The following is a 16,612-nucleotide window of genomic DNA, read 5'->3' on the forward strand; positions in this document are numbered from 1 at the left end:
CCAGATTTGGTTCAGCGTTCCGAGATTACAAACCCGGTGGACCTCATCAAAATGTTGTTTTTAACTTTCACCCTGTTGCAGGAGTTTCATACTCCTAGAGTGAAACGTCTGTAACACGCAAGAGAAACCAAGGGCTGTGTGAAAACGACAACAGTGCATCTACAGCTTGTAAATTGTAGAATTATCTATCATTGTTTACCCCCCCCCCCCTTAAACATGCTCCCTCAGCCCCACCACTAAATTGTTTGCGTTCAATCCACTTGATTCATTTTGTTAGTGTCAATAGAACAAAACCAAACCGTCAGTACAGTAAACCTTCCAAGGGGAGCATCCTCGATTGTTTGGGGATTTTCTTCTTCTCCCTTTTCCTTCCTTCCTGTCTTTTTTTTTAAACTCTTTGTTTGATCTTTTTATCTTTTAATTGAATAAACTGTTCCTCCTTTTAATCGTTGTCTGTTCATCTCCCAACAGATCCAACTGTGCGGAGAACATCCGAAAGCACATCCTGCACACGGGGAAGCACGAGGGAGTGAAGATGTACAACTGCCCCAAGTGTGACTACGGCACCAACGGCCCCATGGACTTCAGGAACCATCTGAAGGAGCATCACCCCGACATCGAGAACCCTGACCTGGCCTACCTGCATGCAGGTAGGATTACCCCTATCTACACACACCTGCGAGTGAACATACAAACAAACACACACACACACACACACACACACTGATCTTCACTCTGACTCTCTCCTCTGGGTAACAGCTCCCCTGACACCTCTCTCTCTCTCTCTCTCTCTCTCTCTCTCTCTCTCTCAGGGGAGTGGTATCATGTGTGTGTGTGTGTGTAGATGGTAGGTAGAGAAAGCTGCTGTATTTGGTGATGCCTGTAAAGCCACTGACAGGAAGTGCTGGATGTAATAATCCAGTGCCCTGCCAATCACTCCTCCTCCTTCTTCCCTCCACCTCCTCCTTCTCCTCCTGTTCCTCCTCCTCCACCCTTCCGCCACCCTCCTCCTCTACCCCTTCCCCCTCCTCCCCCCTCCTCATCCTCCTCCTTCCCTCCTCTACTCCCTTCTCCTCCTCCTCCAGAGCAAATCTGTTTGTCCTCTATTGGATCTATCTTTTGTGTTGAGTGTTCTTCCTGTGTCCTTGAAGGCCCCAAATCCAATCTAGAGAGGGAATGTCCTTCTCTGGAACCCGAAAGGACACCTTTTATCCTGTTATCCCTCTGACCCGGTGCCCTCTGGATAGTAAAGCATGTGGTAGCTAGCCGCTCCAGTCCAAGGTTACGTCCCAAATGGTGCCCGTTTCCCTATTTCCTGCACTCCTTTTGACCAGGGTCCATAAAGGCTCTGTTCAAAAATAGTGCCTGGGACACAGACCAGGACAGACGTTGGCCAGGAGAGGATACCATTACTAGGGTGCGGAACATGGCCATAGAGCATGGAGAAGGAAACACTGTGGCTTTATTTCTTTAGTTTCTATGGAGACAGGATGGGTCTGTGTTTTGTCTCTGTGTACTGAATCTGCTGACTGTTCACCGGCCTCTGCCTTCCACAGAGTTATGGTTGGCAAAATACCTGCTTCTTATTCCCTTACACTCTGGCTCACCCCCCTAGACACCCTTAACCCCCACCCCCACCCTCACCCCCCCACCCTCACACACAGAAGGCTGAAAGAAGGTCTGTTTGTGTTTTAAAGTGCTCTTGCGGGGCTCTCTGAAAAAGGGAAGCAATGCTTCATCCGAGTCGACAGAACGAGACCAAAAGAAAGGAGAGAGGGAAAAAAAAGATGAAGAAGGTAGATGTTGAATTAACCTGCTTGTGATTGCTCTCTGTCAGGATGGAGCTGGAGCTGGCAGGGAGAGGCAAATCGTCTGTGAAGGCCCTTCCTGCTGTTTTCCCTTTGAAAGACACAGATCAAACACAGACTCTCTCTCTCTCTCTTTCCTCTCCTCTCTTTCTCCTCCATAGCCCAGTCATGGGCCCCTCACAGCCGCAATTGATTGACACTCGGGCGTCTGCGGCGCTCCTCTCGGTGCCGTCTCTGCCTCTTTTTTATTTTTCACCCTTTCTTTTCACCCTTTCTTTATTCAACGCCGTCGCACTTCGAATTAAAGCCCTTCTCAAGGATGAAAAGAGAGGTCCTCTGTAAACGGAGGAGGGAGAGAGGGAGGAAGAGAGGAGGGAATTAGAGCCAGCCAGAGATGACGGAGGGAAATTATGATTAGAACAAAAATATGAAAGAAACCAGGAGAATATGGTTAGGGCAATTTTTGAAATAAAATGGTAATGACAATTGTCTTCCTCGTGAGATGGACACAGAGATAGGGCGCAGGGAAGTGGCAGTGCTTCTGAGATGTGCGCTGCGACGTCACAAGGCTAGCGGTGATGGTAGAGCTACAGGAAAGGCACCATACCTTATAGTTAAACGGAGGATCTCCACTGTTGTTCTTGTTAACGTGTTAAGCTAGCTTCCTCTGGGGCCTTGTTTCACCACAGAAGGTCTAGTACAGAGTTGTTGCTGACTGGGCTGGCTAAATGTTTGTCCAAAATGGTGCACTATTCCCTATACAGTGCACTTCTTTTCACCAGAGCCTCGCGGCTCTGGTTTAAGGTAGTGCGCTAAATAGAGAATAGGTTGCCATTTCAGATGCACCCTCAGTTAGAGGGCACTGAGGGTATACAAACACCGACTCATTCCGTCCCATATACCTAGCAGTGGTGTAACATAATGCCCTTTCATACCCACACAGGTCATAAGTCATCATTAGCATTGTTAGAGGGTCTTCATCCCACTCTTTAATTGTAAAAAATCTCCCCAATTTTGGACTTCTAATTGCGCATCTTGAGGGCACGGCAATCAAATGGCTCGTAATGATGTGTCTGGATGTGGTACTTAGTGGCCGGCTCCAGCGCGTCTTCAAGGCATCGTTCCTAGTTAGTTCAGTTTCTGTTTGCCCTAATAATACAAGACCGATGACTACCGTAGAGGGTTGCAAAAAGGGCCCCTTCTTAAATGATGATCTTAATACCGTATCTAAACCGTCAGGCAAATTCATTTGTATGCTTGTTTGTTACTATGCGATATTGCCAGCAAAAAAAAACAGTTTTTCAAATGGTTTTACTTTAGTTGTGTCTTTCTTCCTTTCTTCTTGCTTTCTACCTTCCCCATATCTCTCTCTCTCTCTTGCGCTCTCGCTCCCCCTCTATCGCTATCTCTCTCGCGCTCTGTGTATTGTTCCCCCATTGCTCTCTCTTTCTGTCTCTCTCTTTCTGTTTCTCTCTCGCGCTCTCTCTCGCTCTCTGTCCCTTCAGCATCTAATGAAATATCCCACCCCTGTTGTGTGACAGCGGCGTGGGTGGGTGTGTGTGTGTGTGTGTGTGTGTGTGTGTGTGGGTTATGTGTTTATTCTAGGAATAAAGTGGGTCTGCTCAGTTTGGCGTGGAACTGTGTCAATTTGAAGCGTAGACAATAAACCCAACATCTCAGGACTTGGCGTAACCCTGAGAGAGAGTTTGTGACATTAACAATGGACTTGTTGCAGCGAGACGTTTGGGAAAAAAATCTACGTTTTAAGGCTCAGAAATGTATATCTTGGTCTTTCAATGTATCTTTGTCTCCGTTTGTCCCTTAGTTCATCTGTTTCCCGTCTGCCTTTCTGTCTGTAGTCGTTGGCACGAACACACCTGCGTTTACAGTGTGAAGACAATATCAGGAGCATGTTAATACAATGTGTAGTCTGAACAGATGGAAGAAAACCCAATAAACTCTGAAGACAGTGTGTCTTTTTGTCTCTCTGTCCCTTGCCGTCACGTTCACACAAACACACGGCGAGTGCAGCACACCTGCATGCAAGGGCTTGAAGCTGATTGCAGTGCCGCGTGTTAATTGGAGAATTCCCCCGTGGTGAACACCTTTTTGGTTCCCAGCTGGCTTTCTTTGGGCCTGTATTTTTTCTTTTTTTTTCTTCCTTGAAACACATCCCAGTTTTTTGCAACCCAAGACGTGAGCTGTGGAAAGAGAGTCTCCCCTCCGACAGAGCACGGTAGAGACCAGTCAACTATCAGGGGACTCGCTTGTTTGTCTTTGTCTCTCCCTTCTCTGCCTCTCTCTCTCTCTCTCTATTGTTTTCTCTCTCCCTCTCTCTCTCTCTCCCCCCCTCTCTCAGTCCCTCTCTGAGATGTCACGGCAGAGACGCAGAGAGTGCCGCTCAGTGTGAGTGTGCCCCAGGGGACGGCTAAGGAGGGAGTGAAAAGCCAAACGGTTTGGGAAGAGAGACGGTGCATGCAGTGGCGCGCGGCCCAGTAAACGGATGCGGGCACGGGGGCCACTCGGCTCGGGCTAGGCAAAGCCTGCGTTTCCAGCATAATGACCTGCTCCGACGAGCATGAACGGACACATTCATCACACATCAGCCGCGACAAACAGGCCTTTGTTTGTTCCACTTCGCTCCACTCTGAGAGTCACTCTCTCGTGGTATTTAGTGGCCATTCAGGGGACAGACTGACACCCAGTCTATGGGTCTATGTATGTATGTAAGAGAAACTGTGGGACTAGTGGCTCTTGGTTGGTTCTATCTCTGTTTTTCAGTGACTTCTTCTGAAATGACCCCCTTTTTTAGTATGTAGTGCACTACTTTTGACTAGAGCCCTATTTAGGGAATATAGGGAATAGTCAGTGGCTCCTGGTTCCCTCTTTTTTTCCATGTCTACTTCTGAAATTATACTATTCCTTATATAGTGCACTGTTACAACCCCCCCCCCCGACCTTGGCTCTGAGTGATGATTGGATGATGAAAAGGTCACAGTGTGTACTATAGGGGTCAGTGGATTTCCATGGCTACTTCGGAAAATACACCATATTCCTTATATAGTCCACTATTACAAAAGCCCCTCCCCCCCTCGTGCCCCTGACTTTGGCTCTGAGTGATGATTGGATGATGAAAAGGTCACAGTGTGTACTATAGGGGTCAGAGGATGAGGTCAGAGCAGTGTGTGTTCTGCCTTTCTCTGGTGTGTGTCTGGGGATGACGGGGCCTTGTCTGAAAACACGCACGCACACACACAGACACACACACTCAAACACACACAGGCACCCTCCTCTGTGTGGTGTGAGTGACAGCTACAGGGGTGTTTCCCGAGAGGCACTTCTCTCCCGGCGCGGGATGTTGGATATGGGACCAGCCGGCTCCTATAAGACCTCCTCCATTATTCAGTCGTCCATCTCCCCTCGCTACAGACACTGCAATAGACAGTAGACAGAGCTACCTTTACCACTGGGCCTCAGTCTGCCTGCCTACCAACAGAGATGGACAGAAAAAGATGAGAGGGTGGGGGCTAATGAGAGAGAGGGAGGGAGGGAGGGACAGGGACACAGAGAGAGAGGGATTGTGGTAGAGAGGAGTATTGGTTTGCGATTGTGTCTGTCTCACACCGGTCCCCCTTTTTGACTCAGTCAACACAAGCCTTATAAAACCACCGTGTTGCTCCTCTGCCTGGGGGAATGAGTGGAGTGAAACATACTTCCTCTATCTCTCCTCAGACCATTAACCCCTGTCAGTACTGGAACCCTTGACCTTCAGCTCGAGAGAATCTACATGGGGTGTCAGGTAGCCTAGAGGTTAGATCGTTGGGGCAGTAACCGAAAGGTCACTAGTTCGAATACCCGAGGCAACAAATTGAAAAATCTGTCTGTGCCCTTGAGCAAGGGCCTTAACCGTAATTTTCCCCAGGGGCGGCGTATTGTTATTACTGACCCTGTAAAACAACACATTTCACTGCACCTATCCGATCTATGTAACGATAAAACATCTTCGTTTTTAAAAACTTTTTTACATGGGCCGCTCTCAGAAGACAAACATTCTAGAATGTTGCAGATAGAAATGTAATCAATACAGTTTACACAATCCGCCTATTCTACCGGTGAGTGCTACCCGGGATCCTTGGGGCGTCCCTACCTTAACCCTAACCTTAACCCTAACCTTAACCCTTACTTTAACCGTTTAAAATATCGACTTCTGTCAACAATTGCCATTTTTTAAAACCAGAGTCCCATGTTTCTTGTTACGGTGCCCCTGTTAGGAGCTTTCACTACGTTATTTCTGTTCTCCCAACATAATTGAATCCCCTGGCTGCTCATCACTGGGCTAATTTGACCCAATGTGCAGCACTTGGTAATCAGAGTGCTGCCTATTAGGCTATCAGACCCCAATTAAGTGTCCTCTTATTCCCACATAACGAGCGCCTCTGTATTTTCCTTTATAGTGCTCAGGCTTTGTTTGGCTAATTTGAGAGAGAAGGGAGAGAAGAGAGAGAGAGAGAGAGAGAGAGGGAGGGAGAGAGGGAGAGAGAGGGAGAGAGAGAGAGAGAGAGAGAGAGAGAGAGAGAGAGAGAGAGGGAGAGAGAGGGAGGGAGAGAGAGAGAGAGAGATTATCTCTGTCTTTCACACACGCCCACACATGCACTCTCTCTCCCTCCCTCTCCCCACTGACTGTCTCTATGGCACTGTCTTGTTCTCTCTTTCTGTCTCAGTCCTCTGTAAGTGACTAGAGCTGTGTGTGAAAGGAACCCATGGAGAACAATAGCAGAGTGTCTTGTGTGTGCGCATACATGCCTCTGTGTCTCTCTGTATGTGTGTTTGGTGTTGGTTTCGGTTCCCCGTAGCCTAATTAAAGGGTGAGGAAAGCCACTCACAGAGAGATTAAACCTAAAAGGGCAAATTAGCACTAAAAAGGGGTGTGACAAATCCACACATAGGCACAGGCCATGAAATCTCTCTTGACACCTGTGAAAAGAAGGGATGAATAAAACAAAATGTGTTTCTGGAGTCTGTGCATTTTTAATGAGAGATTTTAGTGTGGTTCGCTAGTTGGCCTATATGCCTCAGACTGTGTGTCTATCAGGGCAGACCCCAGAGTATTAGGGCTGGACTCCATAACCTGAACAGACCCCAGAGTATTAGGGCTGGACTCAATAACCTGAACAGACCCCAGAGTATTAGGGCTGGACTCCATAACCTGAACAGACCCCAGAGTATTAGGGCTGGACTCCATAACCTGAACAGACCCCAGAGTATTAGGGCTGGACTCCATAACCTGAACAGACTCCATAGTATTAGGGCTGGACTCCATAACCTGAACAGACTACAGAGTATTAGGGCTGGACTCCATAACCTGAACAGACTCCATAGTATTAGGGCTGGACTCCATAACCTGAACAGACTCCAGAGTATTAGGGCTGGACTCCATAACCTGAACAAACTCCAGAGTATTAGGGCTGGACTCCATAACCTGAACAGACTCCAGAGTATTAGGGCTGGACTCCATAACCTGAACAGACTCCAGAGTATTAGGGTTGGATAAAGAGTAGGGATAGGGTTTGGGGCAAGGTAGGTGTGTGTGTGTGTGTGTGTGTGTGTGTGTGTGTGTGTGTGTGTGTGTGTGTGTGTGTGTGTGTGTGTGTGTGTGTGTGTGTGTGTGTGTGTGTGTGTGTGTGTGTGTGTGTGTGTGTGTGTGTGTGTGTGTGTGTGTGTGTGTGTGTGTTTAAAATAAACATCCGCTAAGCATATATTTCCCTGTGGCTGAAAATTCGAACTCATGCACAGACAGACAGACAGACAGACAGCTATAAGCCGAAGCCATACCACTCACACAGAGATACACGTTGTATGACCTGCTTAAAACGATAGTCAGAGAGAGAGACAGAAAGAGGGAGAGAAAGGGGGAATGAGATAGGGGCATAACTAGTCCAAGGAGGCGAGCCCCAGTCACTGCTTGGTGGGACATTATGTTAAGCAGGGTGACTATTGATGTGACACTCTTCTGTCTCATCTGTGTCCACAAGGTTCAGAGAATCTATCCCTCATACATACACCCTCCTGTCTTCCACACACGCACCCTCCTATCCCCCATACACACGCACCCTCCTATCCCCCATAAACACACACCCTCCTATCCCCCATACACACACACCCTCCTATCCCCCATACACACACACACCCTCCTATCCCCCATACACACACCCCTCCCATCCCCCATACACACACCCCCTCCTATCCCCCATACACACACCCCTCCTATCCCCCATACACACACCCTCCTATCCCCATACACACATTATCCTATCCCCATACACACATTATCCTATCACCATACACACACCCTCCTATCCCCCATACACGCATACCCTCCTATCCCCCATACACACACACCCTCCTATCCCCCATACACACATACCCTCCTATCCCCCATACACACACACACCCTCCTATCCCCCATACACACACACACCCTCCAATCCCCCATACACATACACCCTCCTATCCCCCATACACACACACACCCTCCTATCACCCATACACACATTATCCTATCCTCCATACACACACCCTCCTATCCCCCATACACTACATTATCCTATCCTCATACACACCTCCTCCGATCCCCCATACACACACGCTCCTATCACCCATACACACATTATCCTATCCCCCATACACACACCCTCCTATCCCCCATACACACACATTATCCTATCCCCCACACACACACCCTCCTATCGCCCATACACACACACCCTCCTATCCCTCATACACACATTATCCTATCCCCATACACATACCCTCCTGTCCCCCATACACACACACACCCTCCTAACCCACATACACACACACCCTCCTATCCCACATACACACGCACCCTCCTATCCCCCATACACACACCCTCCTATCCCCCATACACACACCCTCCTATCCCCCATACACACACCCTCCTATCCCCCATACACACACCCTCCTGTCCCCCATACACACACACACACACCCTCCTGTCCCCCATACACACACACCCTCCTATCCCACATACACACACACCCTCCTATCCCCCATACACACACCCTCCTATCCCCATACACACACACACCCTCCTATCCCCCATACACACACACCCTCCTATCCCACATACACACACACCCTCCTATCCCCCATACACACACCCTCCTATCCCCCATACACACACACCCTCCTATCCCACATACACACACACCCTCCTATCCACCATACACACACCCTCCTATCCCACATACACACACACACACACCCTCCTATCCCACATACACACACACACACCCTCCTATCCCCCATACACACACCCCTCCTATCCCCCATACACACACCCTCCTATCACCCATACACACATTATCCTATCCCCCATACACACACCCTCCTATCCCCCATACACACGCACCCTCCTATCCCCCATACACACACCCTCCTATCCCACATACACACACACCCTTCTATCCACCATACACACACCCTCCTATCCCACATACACACACACACACACTCCTATCCCCCATACACACACACCCTCCTATCCCCCATACACACACACACCCTCCTATCACCCATACACACATTATCCTATCCCCCATACACACACCCTCCTATCCCCCATACACACGCACCCTCCTATCCCCCATACACACACCCTCCTATCCCCCATACACACACACCCTTCTATCCCCCATACACACACACCCTCCTATCCAACATACACACACACCCTCCTATCCCCCATACACACACACACCCTCCTATCCCTCATACACACATTATCCTATCCCCATACACACACCCTCCTGTCCCCCATACACACACACCCTCCTATCCCACATACACACACACCCTCCTATCCCACATACACACGCACCCTCCTATCCCTCATACACACATTATCCTATCCCCATACACACACCTTCCTGTCCCCCATACACACACACCCTCCTATCCCACATACACACGCACCCTCCTATCCCCCATACACACACACCCTCCTATGCACCATACACACACCCTCCTATCCCCCATACACACGCACCCTCCTATCCCCCATACACACACCCTCCTATCCCCCATACACACACACACACCCTCCTATCCCCCATACACACACCCCTCCTATCCCCCATACACACACCCTCCTATCCCCCATACACACACCCTCCTATCCCCCATACACACGCACCCTCCTATGCCCCATACACACACCCTCCTATCCCCCATACACACACACCCTTCTATCCCCCATACACACACACCCTCCTATCCAACATACACACACACCCTCCTATCCCCCATACACACACACACCCTCCTATCCCTCATACACACATTATCCTATCCCCATACACACACCCTCCTGTCCCCCATACACACACACACACACACACACCCTCCTATCCCACATACACACACACCCTCCTATCCCACATACACACGCACCCTCCTATCCCTCATACACACATTATCCTATCCCCATACACACACCTTCCTGTCCCCCATACACACACACCCTCCTATCCCACATACACACTCACCCTCCTATCCCCCATACACACACACCCTCCTATGCACCATACACACACCCTCCTATCCCCCATACACACGCACCCTCCTATCCCCCATACACACACCCTCCTATCCTCCATACACACACCCTCCTATCCCCCATACACACATTATCCTATCCCCCATACACATACACCCTACTATCCCCCATACACACACACCCTTCTATCCCCCATACACACACACCCTTCTATCCCCCATACACATACACCCTACTATCCCCCATACACACACACCCTTCTATCCCCCATACACACACACCCTTCTATCCCCCATACACACACACCCTTCTATCCCCCATACACACACACCCTCCTATCCCCCATACACACACCCTCCTATCCTCCATATACACATTATCCTATCCCCCATACACATACATCCTACTATCCCCCATACACACACACCCTTCTATCCCCCATACACACACACCCTCCTATCCCCCATACACACACACCCTCCTATCCCCCATACACACACACCCTCCTATCCCCCATACACACACACCCTCCTGTCCCCCATACACACATTATCCTATCCCCATACACACCCCCTCCTATCCCCCATACACACACCCTCTCCTATCCCCCATTCGCACACCCTCCTATCCCCCATAGACACACCCCTTCCTATCCCCCAGACACACATTATCCTTTCCCCATACACACACACCCTCCTGTCCCCATACACACACACCCTCCTATCCCCCATACACACACACACACCATCCTATCCCCCATACACACATACTCTCCTATCCCCCATACACACACACACCCTACTATATCCCATACACACACACCCTACTATATCCCATACACACACACCCTACTATCCCCCCATTCACACATTATCCTATCCCCATACACACCCCCTCCTATCCCCCATACACACACCCTCTCCTATCCCCCATTCGCACACCCTCCTATCCCCCATACACACACCCCTTCCTATCCCCCAGACACACATTATCCTTTCCCCATACACACACACACCCTCCTGTCCCCATACACACACACAACCTCCTATCCCCCATACACACAACCTCCTATACCCCATACACACACCCTCCTATCCCCTATACACACACACCCTCCTATCCCCCATACACACACGCCCTACTATCCCCCATACACACACGCCCTACTATCCCCCATACACATACACCCTACTATCCCCCATACACACACACCCTTCTATCCCCCATACACACACACCCTTCTATCCCCCATACACACACACCCTTCTATCCCCCATACACACACACCCTTCTATCCCCCATACACACACACCCTCCTATCCCCCATACACACACCCTCCTATCCTCCATATACACATTATCCTATCCCCCATACACATACATCCTACTATCCCCCCATACACACACACCCTTCTATCCCCCATACACACACACCCTCCTATCCCCCATACACACACACCCTCCTATCCCCCATACACACACACCCTCCTATCCCCCATACACACACACCCTCCTGTCCCCCATACACACATTATCCTATCCCCATACACACCCCCTCCTATCCCCCATACACACACCCTCTCCTATCCCCCATTCGCACACCCTCCTATCCCCCATAGACACACCCCTTCCTATCCCCCAGACACACATTATCCTTTCCCCATACACACACACCCTCCTGTCCCCATACACACACACCCTCCTATCCCCCATACACACACACACACCATCCTATCCCCCATACACACATACTCTCCTATCCCCCATACACACACACACCCTACTATATCCCATACACACACACCCTACTATATCCCATACACACACACCCTACTATCCCCCATTCACACATTATCCTATCCCCATACACACCCCTCCTATCCCCCATACACACACCCTCTCCTATCCCCCATTCGCACACCCTCCTATCCCCCATACACACACCCCTTCCTATCCCCCAGACACACATTATCCTTTCCCCATACACACACACACCCTCCTGTCCCCATACACACACACAACCTCCTATCCCCCATACACACAACCTCCTATACCCCATACACACACCCTCCTATCCCCTATACACACACACCCTCCTATCCCCCATACACACACGCCCTACTATCCCCCATACACACACGCCCTACTATCCCCCATACACACACCCCTCCTATCCCCCATACACACACCCTCCTATCCCCCATACACACACCCTCCTATCCCCATACACACATTATCCTATCCCCATACACACATTATCCTATCACCATACACACACCCTCCTATCCCCCATACACACACCCTCCTATCCCCCATACACACACCCTCCTATCCCCCATACACACACCATCCTATCCCCCATACACACATTATTTTATCCCCCATACACATACACCCTACTATCCCCCATACACACACACCCTTATATCCCCATACACACACATACACACGCACCCTCCTATCCCCCATACACACACCCTCCTGTCCCCCATACACACACCTTCCTATCCCCCATACACACATTATCCTATCCCCCATACACACACCCTCCTATCCCCCATACACACAACCTCCTATCCCCCATACACACAACCTCCTATCCCCCATACACACACCCTCCTATCCCCCATACACACATTATCCTATCCCCATACACACAACCTCCTATACCCCATACACACATTATCCTATCCCCCATACACACACCCTCCTATCCCCTATACACACACACCCGCCTATCCCCCATACACACACACCCTCCTATCCCCCATACACACACGCCCTACTATCCCCCATACACACATTATCCTATCCCCCATACACACACCCTCCTATCCCCCATACACACATTATCCTATCCCCCATACACACACCCTCCTATCCCCCATACACACACCCTCCTATCCCCCATACACACACCCTCCTATCCCCCATACACACATTATCCTATCCCCATACACACACCCTCCTATCCCCATACACACACCCTCCTATCCCCCATACACACATTATCCTATCCCCATACACACACCCTCCTATCCCCATACACACACCCTCCTATTCCCCATACACACATTATCCTATCCCCCATACACACACCCTCCTATCCCCCATACACACACCCTCCTATCCCCCATACACACACCCTCCTATACCCCATACACACATTATCCTATCCCCATACACACACCCTTTTATCCCCATACACTATACCCTCCTATCCCCCATACACACATTATCCTTTCCCCCATACACACACCCTCCTTTCCCCCATACACACACCTTCCTATCCCCCATACACACATTATCCTATCCCCATACACACACCCTCCTATCCCTCATACACACATTATCCTGTCCCCCATACACACACCCTCCTATCCCCCATACACACATTATCCTATCCCCATACACACACCCTCTTATCCCCTACACACATACACACGCGCACACACGCGCACACACACACACACACACACACACACACACACACAGGTCAAACACCCTCCCTTCTTTGACGGTGACGAATTCCGATGTTGGCTTCCCTCCTGATAGCGATCCCCTCTCTTTCTCTGTGGCTTCAGAAATACTATCTTCGCTGAACTGGTGAATTGATAATTTTCTCCTGACACATTTTATCACAAAGGCCCAGTTTGTAAAAAGGTAATCATTTACTGTTGCTGCCTCTCCTGGACCGTACATCTAGTGTCTTCACAGGCCAGTTATCCTGTGGTTCCATGAGCTATTGTTTTTGTGTGTGGTGCGTTGTTGTTGTTTTTTTAAGGGTTGTCAGTGCCCAAGAGATTTTGGCAAAGTATAGGACTAGTTAAAAAGGCAATATATACTTGAGTTTGTGTGTGAATGTGTGTGTGTGTGTGTGTGTTTGTCTGCGTGTGTTGTTGAAGCACAGCAATGAAAATGACAGTGAATGGGGCCTAATCCCTCTGGGTAGCAGAATCCAAAACACCAAGTACCACAATCTCATCATTTCAATTATCATATTTATCATATTTATTCATTTTCCTCTAGCTCCAGCTTAATGTTCTCTCTCTCTCCCTTCCTCTCTCCCTCCTCTGTAATCAGTTTTTTCTTCTATACGTCTCTCCACTGGCGACGTGTGAACCTGGCAGTCACGCTGATTGACAGCACTCAAGTAGCCTACGGAAAAGCAGCTCATTTCTTTGTCAGGCATGGCACTGGTGTTGCAGGCCTTATCTGGAACACCAATGTGTTGCCTTTCCTCTGGGCAAAAGGGGTTGCCACTCATCCAGATTGACAGCTCTCAGATTTGGAGGCTGCAGTGCAGGGATTTCCTTTCTGTTATTCTTCTCCTTCTCTATTTCCTCCACTGTTTGCCACTCGTTCTAGTAAACACGCATGTATGTGCATGTACACACACGCACACACTCCCGTGCTCACTCGGCTTTGACCGTTTGTTTGTTTGGCTATGACCTTACCTGCCGTTTGATTGGCAGACGTATATATACACGTCTGTCCTCTCTCCAAAATGGGTCAGGTTCATTTTTTAACATGTATCTTTGTTTTGGTAATTGTTGTTTTAGTCGGGGGGGGGGAATTATGGTAGAAACTATACGGATAATTAAAGTTGTATGCCTGTGAGCTTCCGTGCGCGTGTGTGTGAGCGCGTGTGTGTTTCAGCCTAGCTCTTTCTGCTGTTCAGTCTGTAACCGCCTACAGGACTAGTGAAGTATGAGTGTCTGTGTGTGTCCCTCTATGCGTGCTCGCGACCAGCTGGAATGACCTCCGAATCCTGGTGGCTTATCGCAGCGGTGTTCCACATTATTGATAGCAGCAGAGATATCGACAGGCGGGCGCCGGGAGGGCGGAGGATGGGAGTTTGATATGACATATTGGGCGTCTCAGCACAAGCCATAAATAATTGTGACACGTTTTTGTATGCATGGGAAAGTCCTTGATTCAGGCCCCCATAAAAAATAAACTTCTATTATAGAAGGTATTTGTCAAGTGGGCGCGTGATGGATGGCGCAGCGTTTATCCCGTGGCAGGACGACGGGTTATGGATGCCGGGGAGGAGTCGCCGCGGAAGCGCTGACACCAGAGTAATTACAGCCCCTCCTGCGTTCTACGCACCTGCACATGCCTCGATCCCTCTAACGCCACTATCTTAGACAATAACGACGTGGCCAAAGGCCTGAAGATAAGACTGAGATATATATATATATATATATAGGGGTTGTAGTACACTGACTGTACAGGGAGCCACTGTATTGTCACCTTAGCTACATTATATAATATGCTGTATATAGCATTTAGCAGATGCTTTTATCCAAAGCGACTTGCAGTCATGCGTGCATACATTTTACATACAGGTGGCCCCAGCGGGAATCCAACCCCACGAGCCTTTGCTTTGCAAGCACTGTGTACTACTGACTGAGCCACTACGTACAAACACATGTTACAAGCCTTTATGAGTATGTACCATCAACTCTTTCATACTCTTACCTGCCCACACATACTGTATAATTAATTCTACGTCTTTTGACTCAATCATAATTGTAATTTATACTTCTTGTGTTATGTTATTGGCGTAATTTGATACATCCACAGGGTTTAACTTTGCCTAATGTCTCGGTATGTGATTGAGTGGCGGCGGTTTGACAGGGTGGGGTGGGGTGGGGGGGGGGTTGTGTCTTCTAGAAGCAGTCTGCCAGGCGAGGCAGAGGAGAGGTGTGGGGGTGGGGGTGAGGGAGCTGTGGGTGGATGTTTGGGTGGGGGGGGGGGGCAAAGGGCACGGGGTGAAGCCAGACGCAGACCGTCAGTGGGAGTGACACCTGTTCACCGCTGCCGCACCCTCATCGGCAACAGCTGGTCCGGTCCCCCACGCTCTCTCGTTTTCTCTCCTCCTCCTCATCCCCTGCTTCCCTAGAAGACAATAGGCATGTGGGCCCAGCTGTTTCCATGTTCATGGTGGTAATGAGGACATAAACAGAGCGGAGCAAAGCGCAGCAGATTGGGTTATGTGTTTATCTTCGGTAGTTTGCATTTTTTTGTTGCAGGTGTTGTTGCTGGTATTAAACCCAAGTCCTTTATGTCAATTGTTGTTACTGCTTGGCAAAAAATTCTAGCCTGGTCAGTGGGCGATGGTTGACTTTTTGGTCTCAGACATGATTGTACAACATGGTGCACTACCTAGGCTTTCCTCCGGTAGAGTGTGCATATCTGTTTTTTTTAGGTTTTATTTATT

The 16,612-nt window shown here is 49.4% G+C and overlaps 1 protein-coding gene across 2 annotated transcripts in view; it reads left to right on the top strand.

Moving 5' to 3' along the window:
* Nucleotides 1-16,612, top strand: part of LOC106583495 (zinc finger protein 407) — a 174,645-nt gene that overhangs the window by 120,098 nt on the left and 37,935 nt on the right. For both annotated transcript variants that reach the window (XM_014167742.2, XM_014167750.2), the window contains exon 8: nt 472-650. In XM_014167742.2, coding sequence (XP_014023217.2) covers nt 472-650 — 179 coding nt within the window. The remainder of the gene's footprint in view (nt 1-471; nt 651-16,612) is intronic.

Source organism: Salmo salar, chromosome ssa02 (assembly GCF_905237065.1).
Source record: "Salmo salar chromosome ssa02, Ssal_v3.1, whole genome shotgun sequence".
In the NCBI taxonomy this organism is placed as follows: domain Eukaryota; kingdom Metazoa; phylum Chordata; class Actinopteri; order Salmoniformes; family Salmonidae; genus Salmo; species Salmo salar.